General features: G+C 35.8%; 2 protein-coding genes across 2 annotated transcripts; one reads left to right on the top strand and one right to left on the bottom strand.

Annotated features, from left to right (window-relative positions):
- On the top strand, positions 1-3,670 carry LOC147385303 (lipid phosphate phosphatase delta-like). Its single transcript, XM_086424306.1, has 8 exons — positions 1-287; positions 412-507; positions 594-668; positions 804-934; positions 1,028-1,131; positions 1,212-1,340; positions 1,427-1,542; positions 3,129-3,670. The coding sequence occupies exons 1-8, from the start codon at positions 126-128 to the stop codon at positions 3,537-3,539; spliced, it is 1,224 nt and encodes a 407-aa protein (XP_086280432.1). The 5' UTR covers positions 1-125; the 3' UTR covers positions 3,540-3,670.
- Positions 3,671-4,549: 879 nt separating this feature from the next.
- On the bottom strand, positions 4,550-15,085 carry LOC147385302 (serine/threonine-protein phosphatase PP2A-2 catalytic subunit). The gene is made up of 11 exons (XM_086424307.1): positions 14,765-15,085; positions 13,141-13,197; positions 12,873-12,956; positions 12,214-12,285; positions 10,712-10,783; positions 8,930-8,970; positions 8,040-8,106; positions 5,581-5,772; positions 5,384-5,473; positions 5,183-5,290; positions 4,550-5,089 (listed from the first exon to the last, which is right to left on the bottom strand). Exons 1-11 carry the CDS (start codon positions 14,855-14,857, stop codon positions 5,024-5,026), a joined length of 942 nt encoding a protein of 313 aa, XP_086280433.1. The 5' UTR covers positions 14,858-15,085; the 3' UTR covers positions 4,550-5,023.
- Between the last annotated feature and the right edge of the window lie 12 nt (positions 15,086-15,097).

The raw sequence follows: 15,097 nt of genomic DNA, 5'->3' as shown, positions 1-15,097 counted from the left end.
TTTCTTATCTTTTTATTAGTGGCCAAAACTCAAGAAGTCCAGCAAATTTAAATTTGAAGGTCAAAATATTTTTTTTCTTTAAATTTTATTTTATTTTCCCTCCTTTTAAGAGAAGAGAGGAGAGCATGGAGAGCATACCAGTGTGGCAGGTGATCACTCTGTCAGGTATTGTGTTATGGGTTGTTGTTTCTTCATTCTTCAATGTAACCCAGAACCTCAGATCCCTCATCCAACCATGGGTGACGCACCATATCATCACTGGCACTCCTCTCATCCTTAAGATCCAGGTAATGTCACCAAAACCCATATCTTTCTTTTACTCTAAAAGGCTCTCATTCCAAATAAAACAAAACTTTTTTTCTTTCTTTTTTCTTTTTTTATATTTAATTTTATTTTTATTGGGTCTTGTAGAGCTTCCAGCATGGTTTGTTGGATATCTTGTTCTCTATGTTGTCTTGTGTTGTTTCTGTGCCTTTCTATACAGCTTTTCTACCTTTGCTTTTCTGGGTATGTCATCCTTTTTCCAATATTTTTGTGATTTGTTTCATAATTGTCAACAATATAACTATCAATTGTTATTGATAATATTGTAGAGTGGGCATAGTAAATTGGCCAGGCAGGCGACCTTGTTGATGGCTTTCTGTGATTATTTAGGAAATACTATTAAGGTATTCGACCTCATCGGCAATCATGCCTACTCTTCAATTTTGTAAATTTAACTGAATTCATTTTGTAATGGGTGTTTTCATTTTACTCTGTGTGTGTGTTGTGTGTCTGTGTGCGCGTGTGTATGTGTGTGATAGGATTTGGTGTCAGCTACGAGACCCATTTCTCCACCTGTTAGGAGAGTAACATCTACAAAAGATGAGAAAGAAAGCGCTTTGGAATATGGATTGCCTTCTTCTCACACTCTTAACACAGTTTGCTTATCTGGGTATTTTTTTTTTTCCTCTACTGATTTTGCCGTCTAAGTTGGAATGAGAGCTGAAATTCATCTTTTTCATCTTGTGAATTCATTGGATTACAGATACTTGTTGCATTATATTTTGAATTACACCCAGAATCAAGATGGTATTGTAATCTTTGTTGGAGTTACCATGGTTTGCTTGCTTGTGGGGCTCATTGGCTTTGGTAAGTCAATAATGTTGTCGGTAAGACCTCTCTACATCTTGTTTTTTGTTCCTCTAATTAAAATTTGATTAACTTGTTAGGAAGGATTTACCTTGGTATGCACAGCGTTATTGATGTCTTAGGTGGGCTGGTTATGGGACTTGTGAATCTTGTGTTTTGGCTAATGGTTCACGAATATGTAGACAGTTTTATAGTCTCTGGGCAGAATGGTATGTGTACGGGAAGTTTTGAAGTATTATTCCATGTCATTTCTGACCTTTCATTAGCTGATGACATGCTTTGTTCTCTGTTTCAGTTACTTCCTTCTGGGCCACCCTTAGTTTCTTATTGCTCTTTGCATATCCAACACCAGAACTTGCAACTCCAAGCTTTGAGTACCACACGGCTTTCAATGGTGTTGCTTTTGGAATAGTAAGCACCGAACTATAGCTTTCATCCTAACTAAAATAAAATATATATATTTAGTTTTGTTTTCTGTGAATTAATTCCTGTTTAGAAAAATATAGAATTGGTAGTTCAAAATCAAGTGAGATAAAAAAAACTTGATATAACTTATGTATAAACGAACGTGTCAACATGTCTCAACACACAGTGTCAACCTTATATAATGAATTTCTTTAAAATCCACTTACAGAAAAGTCTACACAGTAGAAGTCCCATTAAGTTTCGCTTAAAAGGAAAACTCTGTTTTGTTATCTTCCTATCGGTTGAGATGTCATTGTGAGTATCTCTTTTCGCAGCTCTTGTGATGACGAGTCATACATTGTTCCATGTTTCCATGAATCACACATTCCTCCATGCTTCCATTTCCATATCCACGCATGTCTCTTGTCCACCTATGGTTATTAGTGTCTACTTACCAACATGTAAATTTAGTAGTAAGCTCCATTGACTGCATTCTCTTTATGATTGCTAGCATATTTATGTTATTTAGAATAATGGGACGTAAGTGTCATACATGAAAAAGTGTCATACATGAAAAATTAGTAGATAACCTTTTTTTCATATATAGTATATGTCTCTTATGCCAAATATAAAAGGTTAAAAAATTAGCCTTATCAAGCATTAAAGGTAGTCAAGTTTAATGTATTCTTGGTATATATTTACATGTTGAAGTGCGTACAGAGATATTTCCAACTTACTGAGATGTGGGACAAGACTCAGATGTAATTCCTTGTATCAATCGTATCATAGTGAAATACTAAAAACTTGAACATATACAACTAATTCTTGAGCCCTCATTATGATTACTAACATTAGATATACTACCATTCACAAGAGGCAGAAAAAGAACACGAAGTAGAAGGAAATAAAACATTTTCCCCTCATTACGATTACTAACATTAGAGATACAACCATTCACAAGATGCAGAAAAAGAACTCAAAGTAGAAGGAATTTCACCTCATTACGATTACTAACATTAGATATACAACCATTCACATGATGCAGAAAAAGAACACAAAGTAGAAGGAAACCAAACGTTTTCCTTTCTCTCGGAGCCTCCACAACCATGCTCATGCTTATCCAACCGAGGAGCAGCTGTGTATGGATGATTGCTATCTTTGTTCAAATACCCGAGATTGATGCAACACCATGGCTTACAGACTTGAGAGTCATACCTGAGACAGCTGAGTCCTTCCAAAATCAAACATGTTTCGATGTTGACTGAATCACTTGGGCCACTTTGAATTTAGAACAACAATATAAATAAAAAAAATTAGCTGAAGAAACAAATGAATACTGGAAACAGAGAGTAGACATTATTTGAACACCTTTTCTGATCTCATTTCTTGGCCTTGGAACTCATATCAGAGACATCCTGGAATTTGGTTTGAAGCCATGATTCTAGGCCCCCCCCCCCCCCGCCGCTTGATTTGAATTGAAATAATGCATTTTTTTTTTTGGCACTTTTCATTTCATATTGATGCTTGCTTGGTTAATTTATCCATAACCATTTGATTCATGACAGAAAATACTGTTTGTTGTTATTGTTTAGGTTACTGGAATCCAGCAAACTTACCTTCAATTTCACCATGAAAATGTTCCACGCCTCTCTAGCCCATCACTTACGCTAGCCATTTTCATGGAAAGGATGGCCGTTGGCATTCCAACAATACTTCTTGTGAAGTTCTGCTGCAAGGCGCTTGCTAAATGGATACTCCCGGCGGTGTCATACACTTTAGGCATCCCAATAACATCTTCTGGCTATGTACCTGCACTAAATGGATCAATTGGTGGTAAAAAGTCTGAAAGAAACAGACAAACGGGTCATCTTCAGAAGCTCTTCTTGTTATTTCCTCAGGACTCATTTGATGTCGATACGGGTATAAGGTTCATTCAGTATACAGGGCTTGCATGGTCAGTCGTAGACTTGGTTCCATCTCTGTTCTCTCGCCTAGGATTGTAACTGTATGAATGTATGTACAACATCAACCCACCACGTTTTCTTCTTGTTATGAGGTTGCAAGACACATTCATTAATTCTGTATATCATATTTTTGTTCTAATTTGATGATATTTCTGTAGCCTTGTAATTCATTTCTGCTTTCTGGCAATCCTTATAAAAACAAGCCAATTGATGGAATGGAGTAATGGATCTCTACCGTCGAGTCAAGTCTTATACTCAAACAAGATGGGTGCACAAGTTTTGAACCCAGGTTGTGAGATATTCCATATTACTTGGACATAACACTCCTAAATTGAGCCTAAAAGGGTCCTCAAGACTACGTTAGAGAGATGGTTTAAACAGATTGGTTCCTATGAATTTCATTTTAATTCTCCTATGCAACCACTTTGTACCATTTAGTAACTTCATTCAAGTTCGAAAGACTAATTTTCCTACCGTGTGCTTCTCAAATTGTTCTAAAACACAAATCAAGCTTTCGTTTCATGGCACTTTGCTTAAATTTCAGAAATCCCAGTTTGATTAATCCTTATTTTTCTCTATTCACCTCTCACCCAAAAATAACCCTTAACTTTGACTGTAAAGAGGTTTCAGGTGAGTCAGATCTAAGGGTGGAGACCGACCAGCATCACAATATAGCCATTAAGAGTTCCTGTGTGTCGGTTACCTAAAAAAGACTGCACGCTTTGCAGACAGGGTTTAACAGCTTCCTAAAGAAAAACTGCTAATTAAAAAGCCTAACAGAAGAAGTATCTCTCATAGTACCATCCATGATGTGGGATCAAACAGGAAACTTATATTGTTGAAGCTTATACAGAGAGGTGCTGAATTATTTATTGAACCACCACTTTGCAAAAGCGGGGCTAACCAAATTAATACCTAATGACCTTCTAGATTTGACAAATCGTCCATCAAGTTTGGATTGGGTTGATAGTGATGCAAAAACAGTTCCTCATAGAAATCCTATTTCAATAAATAGACGTGAAGAAAGCAAAAAGTGATTTAACAGCTAGTTTTGAGGGGTGCGAAAGAAACTCCATCCATGTATTTTCAAGGAAAAGACAAAAAAGAAAAACAGCTATCCAAATCAATCAGTCCTTTCTATGGAGACTAGGAATAGATGAGCACCACGCACGCACAACAAATAAAATCTCATTCTTCCCTCTACAGAACCAAATAAAGAAATAAAACAGGGGAAAAGGTTTAAAGATGAACAAGTTTTTTTTGCTTCAAATGATGATACATGCTGTCGTAGTGTCATCAGGTCCGCTGCATTTCTTTGAGAAAATCCATCACCATTACAAACACAACCAAGTTGTGAAGGATGTGTTATGTGCCGACTTAACACTCAATTCAGGGTCCCACCATCACCATCAAGGCATAGCAGGAGAAAGGACTCTCAACAAGGATCTGCAACCACCTCATTTGTCAATCAGCAAGTAGACGCTGCTGGTTAACAAGCTATAACTCAAAAGGCAGCAGCATCATTATAGGAAATAATCGGGGGTTCTACGTGTCACATCTGGCTCTCCTCTCCTTGGAGCTGGCTCAAACTGCAACCATAAAACAAATCAGGCTTCTTTCTCTGCACTCTTATTGTTGAAATGATGCATGTGTTAAGTGCGTGAAAGAAGGGGTAGAGGTACCTGAATGAATGTATGCCCTTTGCAGTCGTCTACTTCCAGAATAGAAGCCATGTTTCCACAACGATAGCAATAATTAGGTGCACTAAATATGGTTACCACCTTTTGTTCCTGTGACGAGCAATAAGTGAGCCCATAAACCTTAACATGTTAAAACAAATTCACGTGCCAGAAAAGCATTAAAAATTAAGAGGGCTTGGTTACATGTCCCCAATTGTATCCCTCCATGACCAGTTGATGAGCTCTAGCGATCAGCTTTAAGTTGTTGGTATGGTTGAATTGCTCCGAAATGTCCTATAACAACCAATACAAAAATGAGTAGAGTAACCAACATTTAGTTATTGTATAAATTATTCGGTAATTTGTAAAATTTAGAAGGAAAATCAAAAAGTTGAAGTTACTTGGCCAAACGTGTATCCAGCTCCACGAGGAGAAATACCCCAACCACAGCGGTCATCTGGATCAGACCATAGAAGATCACACATGGGCCCTTCATGAGGAACTTCTTGAACACGGTCAAAATTACGTATGTTATCAAGGGTCTCAATAGAGGGGGACAATCCACCATGCAGACAAAATATTTCTGATTCAACCTAGGAAAGGTAGTAAAAACAGTCAGAGAACTTGGCATGTAAAATAATGATGTACTAGACATATTTCACATACCAATTAGAAACTCTGTATGGGCCTTCCAATCAGCCCCAATTAATTTGATAAGCCAATAATAACTCAGCAAGCCCACTTGAACAAGTTGTGGCAACATTAAAAGTATAAAGGTTTCTACATAAATTGATATTTTGACAAAGCCAATGGTGTATATTGATTTGACAAATTAAAAAAAATGACAGAAAACAGTGAAAAGAAATAAAATAAATTTGGAGAAAGATTCTTAAGAGAATGTAACCAAATTTATTCTGTTGCAGTACATGGAAAGAGGAGGGTCGCCGTATTCTTGCTTTAAAGACAATATAAGATGGCAGATCAATACGAGTACTTTTTATCAAAAAACATAAAAAACAACAGCAAAAAGAAAAATAGTCTTTTTTTTTGATAAGTATAATATATTGCAAAGAGGAGAACCAAGTACAAGGAGGCCGAGAAGGCCTCAAAAGAACAACAAGGAAAGAATAAACAAAAACACTAATTACATAACGAGTCCTATCTAAAAATAAAATCATCAAAAGAAGTCCCTGCAAACTCTATGTTTTGCTTAGACCATAGGTATAATAAACCCAAGATCTCTAAAAAACCTGCATGAGAGCTTCTGATCTTGTTGTTAAACACCCTGTTATTTCTTTCAATCCAAATCCCCCAAGCAATAACCGAAGGAAGCATATTCCACAGGTAACGTTTTCTGGTGTGGAAGACTTTACTTGTCCATTCATCCAACAATGAAGAAAACTTACGAGGAAGAACCCAATTAATACGAAATAAACCAAGGAAATATGACCAAATTTGATAGGAAAATGAACAATTAATTAAAATATGGTCAACCAATTCCCCTTCCAACAAGCAAAGGGGGCAACAGTTGGGAGTGATCCAATCCCGAACAATTAAGTTATCCATCGTAAGAATTCTACCAAGGGAAGCCAACCAAACAAAGAAGGAGATTTTTGAGGGCACTATGAAGCAATAGTTAATTGGGTGATCCAGATTGTGAACAGCTTCAAAGTGAAAAAAAAAAAAAAAAAAGGTACTATATTATCTTAAAATTCAATACTAGTGGTATGCACCTCCGTCCAGAAAGCATTACTGGGGCCTCATGGGATGATAAAGGAATCATCTAAACCAGAAGTACTAATAGTTCTGAAGATATTTCTTCACTCAATGGACAATTAGTTCCAAACATATGTTTATGGAACTTTATTAGTAGCAGAGAATGATTCTGTCAACATGATCATTCAAGCTACTTGATGGACTGAGGTCTTTAACAGTTAGGGACTTCGAGATTACGGGATACTAGCAAGGATTCTGACGTGTACATCGGCACGGAATGAATCAGATATTCTTTTCAAGAACATGCATGTTCCCTCAGATCTTTTGCAAAACTTTGGCTACTTATCAAGCAACACAAAACAGGAGGAGGGCATGGACATAAAGACTGTAAGCAATAGCATCATTAGTGTCTAACCCCCCCCCCCCCAAAAAAAAAAAAAAAAAAACCAATACCACTACTAGAGGGAGAAAAAAAACCCCCACATAAGCACAACCCTCGAAAAAAAAAAAAAGGAAGAGAAACAAAAAGAAACCACAAAAACAAGAAAACCCCAGTTCTTTTGTCTTCCTCATTTCCTTCAAACATCCACAATAATCCAATATTTCTACTGCTACCACCAAAGAACATCTCTGTTGTTACCAGATGCTAATTTAATTCATGCTTTACTACTCTCCAAGTCTCTAAATTTTTATTTTTATTTTGATAAATAAGCCTATCTCAACCATCAATATCAGAACCCCAGCCAGTTGAGTTTCAACACTTCTACCACGATGTGAAGGAGATGTGATTTAATAGGCAACCTTCAAATGTGGAAACTCTTCATAATAATATTCGATTTTTTATTTTGGGTTATTTCTCATCATTAGGGGGAAAAAAAGCATAGTACTTTATAGCACCATAGTCCTGCACAACTTATGCTTGTCATTACAGCAACCTTGTGATGAATAACCACAGTAAGCATCTAAGGAAATATACAGATGGTCATTTAGAAACCAAGACAGAAACATGCAATGAGAAATCCATCCATTTCACCAGATGAAGAGCAAGCGGTGGTGAGAAATATACAAAATGGGGAAAAACAATAAAATCACTGACCTAGAAGCTGATGAATTGTACAAAATGAAACTGTAAAGCCCTACTCACCAAGGCTGTCAAAGGAAAATAGTCAAAAAGGTCAGTAAAGGTCTTCCACACATTAGCGTTGCCATACCTGTCAAGCAACAGTAAAAACAAACATCAGTATGCATTGGCAAGGAACAAAAAGGGGGATAAACGAGAAATTTTTGCATGACATCACATTTGTGCTTAGACCACCACTAAACTTAGGAGATGAGATGAAATGAACGTCACACTGTAATTACAAATCAGAATTTCAGTTGAAGCTGAAAAAAGAAAAGGTTCATAGCCTTTATGTAAACTCTTAGCCAAAAGCCATTAAAATGCCAACAAAATAACCAGTATACAGGAAGCTAACTCAAGTTCAAGAGGTGAACCAGGAAAAGTCCAAACAATATTATATCAAATGGAATCTGTCACGAACAAGAATAAAGTAAATTGCTTGGTTACTCAAAAGCAACTTACAAGCTCCTGCTTACACACTTAATGAAGATTTATAGATTACAGAAATATATTTAATGATTTTATCACATACAGACAAATAGTATCCTTCAATGTTAAATTGGCAATAATTATTGATTCAGAAAGGAAAAATATGAAAGTGTGGGGGTGGGGGTGGGGTTGTAATTTCCATTTTACAAAGATTGCCAGTATGGGTCACCCTTGCATCTAAATTTATAGGTATGGCCATACAAAATTTCCTTGTCCATACTAGGCCTCATGGAATCCATAAGATTTCAAGCACCCAAAATTCTTCCAAGGTGCTAGATTCCCAAGCTATGTCCAACCAGTTTATTGTGACCAAAGCCTGGTTTCAGGTTTCCATGACCATGAGGCTCATTAGTGTGTACGAGTAATAGAATGAATAGGATCATAATGAAATCTCCTATGGACCACGAAGCATACAAGAAACTTACTTTCGTAGGCACTCATCATAAAATCCATAAACCTGTGTAATCTGCAACAGAAAAATTTGAAGTGATACTCAACTCAAACAGTCGTCAGAAAAAATATTCAGCTCAAAACTCCACAACAAAATATGCATCAAAGGAAGTTCAAACTACAACATGCTAGTGGAAGAGCATCCGCAAATACAGGGTGTGGATCTGCCATTTGCTTGGCCATGTTTTTGGTCAAACAATTATAGCTTTCCTACTTAACAACAGTAAGCTTTATATTAGATTCAATATATTTTATAAACCATTCACAACAATGTGATCTATCGAACGACCATGGTCATTAAATTAGCTTTATATTAGATTCAATATATTTTATAAACCATTCACAACAATGTGATCTATTTAATGACCATGGTCATTAAATTAGCTTTACATTAGATTCAATATATTTTATAAACCATTCACAACAATGTGATCTATTGAATGGCCATAGTCATTAAATTAGATTAGATTGGTTTTTGAAATCAAAGATGCACTAGGTGGGCTTACATGCACCTGCACCTGCCCCTGCACCATGCCCAACAATGAAGATGGTAAATTGTCCTCAAGATCCAGAAAATGTATAACTTAGATTGTTTTCATAAGTTTTTCTTGGATAAAAATGAAGAATTTAATGAATGGAATTGAGTAGCTTAAAAGACCATATTTCTTCTTTTACTCATTCTTAGTCATAAAGCAGTTGAACAATTATGCAGCTGGCCCCATATAGTTGGGACCTCACAACCCTGGTTTAAAATGTCGTACCATTTCCGAATGTATCAGCCAAAATCATAGTTATTTGAACATTCCAATACGAAACATGCATGGAATAAAGTTCTAATGAATATTTTGGCCAAACTGATGGTATATCCATTGACCTTGGTCTTCTATAAGAGACTAGAGGCACAAATGACCTAAATGTCCTCGTCTTCAACCCCTAGCCTAAAAACCTCGACTTTTCACCTCAAAACCCGTCATAGGCAACCTCCAAGGTAAAAAATTTTAACCTCATGTTAAGCTTGAGATTTCTCTCTTTTAACCTTCAATCCTAATATTGGATTTGGGGAGAAAAATGACTGATTTAAAGACGTGCATCAATGTGTGATATATTTGACAAAATAGTTGTAAGATTCATTTTACGACTTAAAACATGTTGTTCAACATTTATCACTAAAATAATGATTTGTTATGAATGTTTCAGTTTTTTCCTTCACCTAAACATTCCTTTGAAACAAAATTTTAAACCTGACCCATTAAAAAGATGATGAAATAAATAGTTACTTTAGGAGCTTTTGAATCCATTAAAAAAGCTAATGGAATGGATTTTATGATCTTCCTAAAAATAACCAAAAAAACTAAAATACTTGTTGAAGATTTTGAAGCAGAGAAAATATAAGGGACATCACTAAGTAATTTAAAATACATTCGTTTATAGCTTCAATAAATCAAGGGCTTTTCCTGTTGTTATGAATTAAAGAATCTGTTGGGTGCTAAATGATCAATATGAGATATACTAAATGTTACTGTGTCATATATTTTGGCACCTCTTTAAATGTTATTTTATATAGATTAATCTTTACTAATATTTTTGGTGTAGTAGTATGGTTTGTGGTAGCTATTTTGTACATTGTGAAGTGGGTCTCCTAACAACTAACCATATTACCAATCCTAACCAAGTATTTACCTAAAAAAAAATATTAAATATGCTGGTGCACAACAAAAGGGACGCACCAAGAGGAGGTTTAAACAGTAACAGTATACCTGACGACTTTCATGATTTCCTCTCAGAATGGTAATTCGTTGAGGGTAACGCACTTTCAAGGCCACCAAGAGCTGAATATATGAACCAGTCAGTACCATCAAAGTAGGCCTAGCATCCACCAAATAGTCGAAACTAGAAAGCAAACTGCATAAACATCCTTAAAGGTTTGTATTTTTCAGCATGCATCAATTCTTAACATACATGGCCCTATTAGAGTTCAGATTTAATAAATGTCTGAATTACCTGTGCATCCACAAATGATCTAAAGTTCTATGCCAAAAAATAAAAAAGAAAGTATCATCCAACCGAGCATTTACATGATTGTTCTTATAGCAACTCTTTTAGGTTCAACTTCAAGACCAGCAACTCTGGTAGTGGATTACATGGAATGGAAACATGGCTAATTGAAATTTGCAAGCTTAAAGAAGCTCTAGCAAGATGTATCCCTGACACAGGTAAGGCATGACCAACCAGCTAACATAAACAGAGCATTTTAGACATGCATCCATGGTTCAGAAAATCAGGACAAAGGACACATGATTTACCAAACATCTACTCATTCTTCTTTTTTCGGGAGAATTTATAAAGGCTCCGGGAGGTCAAGATAACCCTCAGGTAACAAAAAAGAAAAAAAAAACCAAGAGAAGATCTTAATACAAGAAGGAAAATGACAGAGAAATTACATGCTACAACCCTCCATTAAAAATAGAGACCCATCTAAAAACAATGTCCTCGAAAAATAATCCTTTGAATTCTCTGAAAACCATAGACCAATGAAACACTCGGGATCAACATAACCACCCAATCTCAGCTTTGAACTCAGGGTCAACTCCAAATTGAACTGAAATCAGATGGGTGGTTGGAACTCCTCATTCAACAAACAAATTAATTAAAGGGCAAACAGGTATAAGCCCTGTCAATAGCACCTTCTCACTGAATATTCCTCCAAAGAATATAATAGAAGATCAGTATCTGGAAAGAAGCTACAAATACTTTGGAACGGACAATAAGTACCAAACTCCAGTGGGTCTTTCCTTGTAAGTTCTCCTCGTTGGTAGAAGAGTGGGCCGTTAATGATTTCTCTCCCAGAAAAAGATTCCTTTGGGCTATTCTTCCCTCGGCTATTGCTTGGGAGGTGTGGACCGAGAGAAATAATAGGGTGTTCAATGGCAAGATGAGGAGTGATCACGGCAGCTTCTTGGAGATCTTGGGTTTATTGTACTTATGGTCCAAGCAGAACATTCAATTCAAGGGGACTACTTTGCTGATTTTGTCTTTCGATGGAATTCTTTATGTAATTGTTGACGCTTTTGCTTTCTTTCTGTAGCTGTTTGAGAGGCTTTCTCAGCCTCCTTGTATTCTATTTTCCTTCCTTTTCAATATATTATACTTTTTCAAAAAAAAAAAAAAAATGGTATATACAGTAATCCAGCGACCAAAGGCTATCAAGACTGATCTTTTCATAATAAGAAGAATAAGTGAACGATCTAATTCAGCTTACCGTTACAGTTTCGACTGAATAATATCCACGATCCACATAGTCTCCCATGAACAAGTAATTGGTATCTGGACACTATCAACATCATAAAAAACAACGTAAGATGTATAACCAATTATGCAGAAAACACCCAAATTATGAACTTATGCACGTGTGACAGTGTCTTTCAGCAGAAAAATTAGGAGGTAAACAATAAGAATATCTGGTGTTGTGCAGCTTCATCTAATAAGCCTTGTCAATGCAACAAAAAACACAAACCGTAGTCAACCAAATTTGAACTCATTTTGTTTTAACCATAAGGTTCATGACAGCTTTTGGGATGTCAATTAAAATTTGGAAATAATGAAAAGATTAGTTATAATGTTAGTTGAAAGCAGCACATCAGCAGTTTTTCCCTGTGAGCAGCAGATTCACACCTGAGTGCATATTTTCAAATATGATCTCAGGTAGACAGGGGAAGCTCAAGAAATAATTGGAATTCCTCAACTTATTGGCATAGAAATACACACGTATAACCCACTCATCTTTCTACAGTTCAAAACACAATCCAATCCTTGCAAGCATTCTTTCAGCGGGTCTCAAAAAATATAATATGTATTTAGCCATTACTGCAGCTCAAACACAAGACTCAAATAAAAAAATTACATCAGCAGAATAAATACCTTTCCACCAATCCGAAAGAGCTCTGCAAGATCATGAAACTGCCCATGGATATCACCACATATCGTCACAGGGCTTTTCACAGGCTGTAGCGCAGGAAAAAACAGAAGCCCGATCAAATTACAACTTTGACCATGTTGGATCCATACAAGTACAAGTTGAAGCAAACCAAAGACCATAAAAATACATAAACATTTCATTAGACCAATAAACCATGAAAAAGAGGGCATAAACGATAACAGTGACAGCATAAAAAGGAAAGGGCCACACCTGGACATTGCTTTCTTCCATTAATATCTCCTTAGCTTTCTCACATAAACCCCTGACCTACACCCAGTAAAAATAGATAATGCTTATTATTCATAACATTTTCAGGGTCAGAAATCAAGAAATGTAATCTTAAGGAAAAGTCAATTAACACAATGACAACAACAAATTGTTTGTAAACCAATGTTGCTTGAATTCTCAAAGCACATCAACTCAGTTGAATACACAAGTTTTACATGTTAATCCTAATTAGAATGTACATTTTTCTACTTGGGAGAAATGAGCAACCAATGGGCAAAGTTTGTAAGGTTCCTAGGGGAACGTCAAATTGCATTCCACAGGCAAGTTGTTTACTATAAAAGATGAAAGATATGAATAAAAATAAAAGATGCCAAATGATAAGCTGGTGGATTCTAAAAGGAGAATAACATTGTGGGTCTTTAGTCTTGACAAATTAATTGATAAAGGAAGAAAGTTGGAACTTAAGAGACAAAGATCAAAGTGACATATGATGAGTAGTTAAGAATTAAGATGTATTAAAAAAGTAATGGAACAGTGTCGACATTATGCACTGGACCATGATGGAAGCGACTAAATTTTCATCTTGGGCCATGGACCAGCTGAAGCCCAAAGCCTAGATCATCCAGCGACCCCACAAGGTAGCTATTTAGATTAACATTTTTGGGTTGTGCAATGGGTAGGGGGCATTGCCATTTATTACAAAATAACGGAACAGAACAGCACTAAGCCCCGCCATAAAATATTAAAATATATATTTGGAAAATCATGCTTTAAAATACTGCAAATGACAGAAAATAATGGTTGCCGTTTTAAAATAATTGTAAATAATAGTCATTATAGGATCATTTGTCAACCATAATCAATTATGTGGCTAATAGTCAAATATGGCCCTCATAATCAATTATAATGTTTGTTTAACGAATTCAGTAACAACATATATAATCTCATAATCAATTATAATCTTACTTGAGAGCTTTTTTTTTTTTTTTTGTAGTTTGTTAGTTTTCTATTTTCTTAGGAGATCTAAGGTATTTATATTTGTGTAGAATTTCTATTTGAATTTTTTATGTGCCCCTTATATATTGGACTTGGAGACTTTACGAAATTTTTGTATGTATTGTTGGCGAGGATCTCAAGCCAGTTTAGATGAGCAACAACCCCTTGAAACAAATTATACTATATTTTGTTCAAATAAACAACGAGATAAATAAAGATTCTGTAAAACCGATCCCTAAGTAATAAAACTGATCTCCGGGCATATCTACATGGCAGATCCCACTCAATCACCGAACAAATCTAGAGAAAAATCTCATGATCTTCCGAAATTAGACTCTTAGATCAGCTTAGAAAACACAAAATTAACTAAATCCATATCAACTCCAAATAAACTTAAAAACATAGGAAAAAAAAAACATTCATTTATTTCATTATGAACCAAAAATAAACAAATCTAGCAAATCAGCTCTGATCCGTCGAAAACCACAAGAAATGAAAAGTTCAAATGAGAATCAAGAACAATAACCCCGAGATATATGGAAAAACTTCGATTTCATCAGATGAGATGTACAAAAAAGGCAGGAAAAAAATCTCAAAGAAGAAAAATAACCTCTGGCTCGTTCAAGGGTTTGCACTGCATGAGCTGTGAAATCTGCTCGTCTAGGTTTCCATGGGAGTTCGATTGTACCGGATCCACACTCATCTTCCTTCTTTTATTCTTCGTCTCAATCGTACCAGAAAATAAAATAATCGAAACCCTAGATTCTTCGTCTTCGTCTCTCTGAGAGAGAGAGAGATCGCGCTCGAGAGTGAGTGGTGGTCGTGCAACCGAGAGGGAAACCCTTGTTCGTCTACAATGGCCTTTTTATTGTAGATAGATAGATGTATCCAATCAATTCTATGATGAAAAGGTAGAAAATACAACCAAGAAAAAACAAGGGCA

Source organism: Akebia trifoliata, chromosome 14 (assembly GCF_017979445.1).
Source record: "Akebia trifoliata isolate Shusen 1 chromosome 14, ASM1797944v1, whole genome shotgun sequence".
Classification (NCBI taxonomy): domain Eukaryota; kingdom Viridiplantae; phylum Streptophyta; class Magnoliopsida; order Ranunculales; family Lardizabalaceae; genus Akebia; species Akebia trifoliata.
This window is presented reverse-complemented; position numbering and strand designations above follow the sequence as displayed.

What these genes read in the sequence shown, in the direction of transcription:
- LOC147385302 (XM_086424307.1), bottom strand. Translation starts at nt 14,857, where the DNA reads ATGAGTGTGGATCCGGTACAATCGAACTCCCATGGAAACCTAGACGAG. An exon ending in TGGAAGAAAGCAATGTCCAG is followed by an intron (nt 12,957 to 13,140) that starts GTGTGGCCCTTT and finishes CCTGCGCTACAG; the next exon opens with CCTGTGAAAAGCCCTGTGAC. An exon ending in CTGGATACACGTTTGGCCAA is followed by an intron (nt 5,474 to 5,580) that starts GTAACTTCAACT and finishes TGGTTGTTATAG; the next exon opens with GACATTTCGGAGCAATTCAA.
- LOC147385303 (XM_086424306.1), top strand. Translation starts at nt 126, where the DNA reads ATGGAGAGCATACCAGTGTGGCAGGTGATCACTCTGTCAGGTATTGTG. An exon ending in AACACAGTTTGCTTATCTGG is followed by an intron (nt 935 to 1,027) that starts GTATTTTTTTTT and finishes ATTGGATTACAG; the next exon opens with ATACTTGTTGCATTATATTT. An exon ending in TATAGTCTCTGGGCAGAATG is followed by an intron (nt 1,341 to 1,426) that starts GTATGTGTACGG and finishes TCTCTGTTTCAG; the next exon opens with TTACTTCCTTCTGGGCCACC.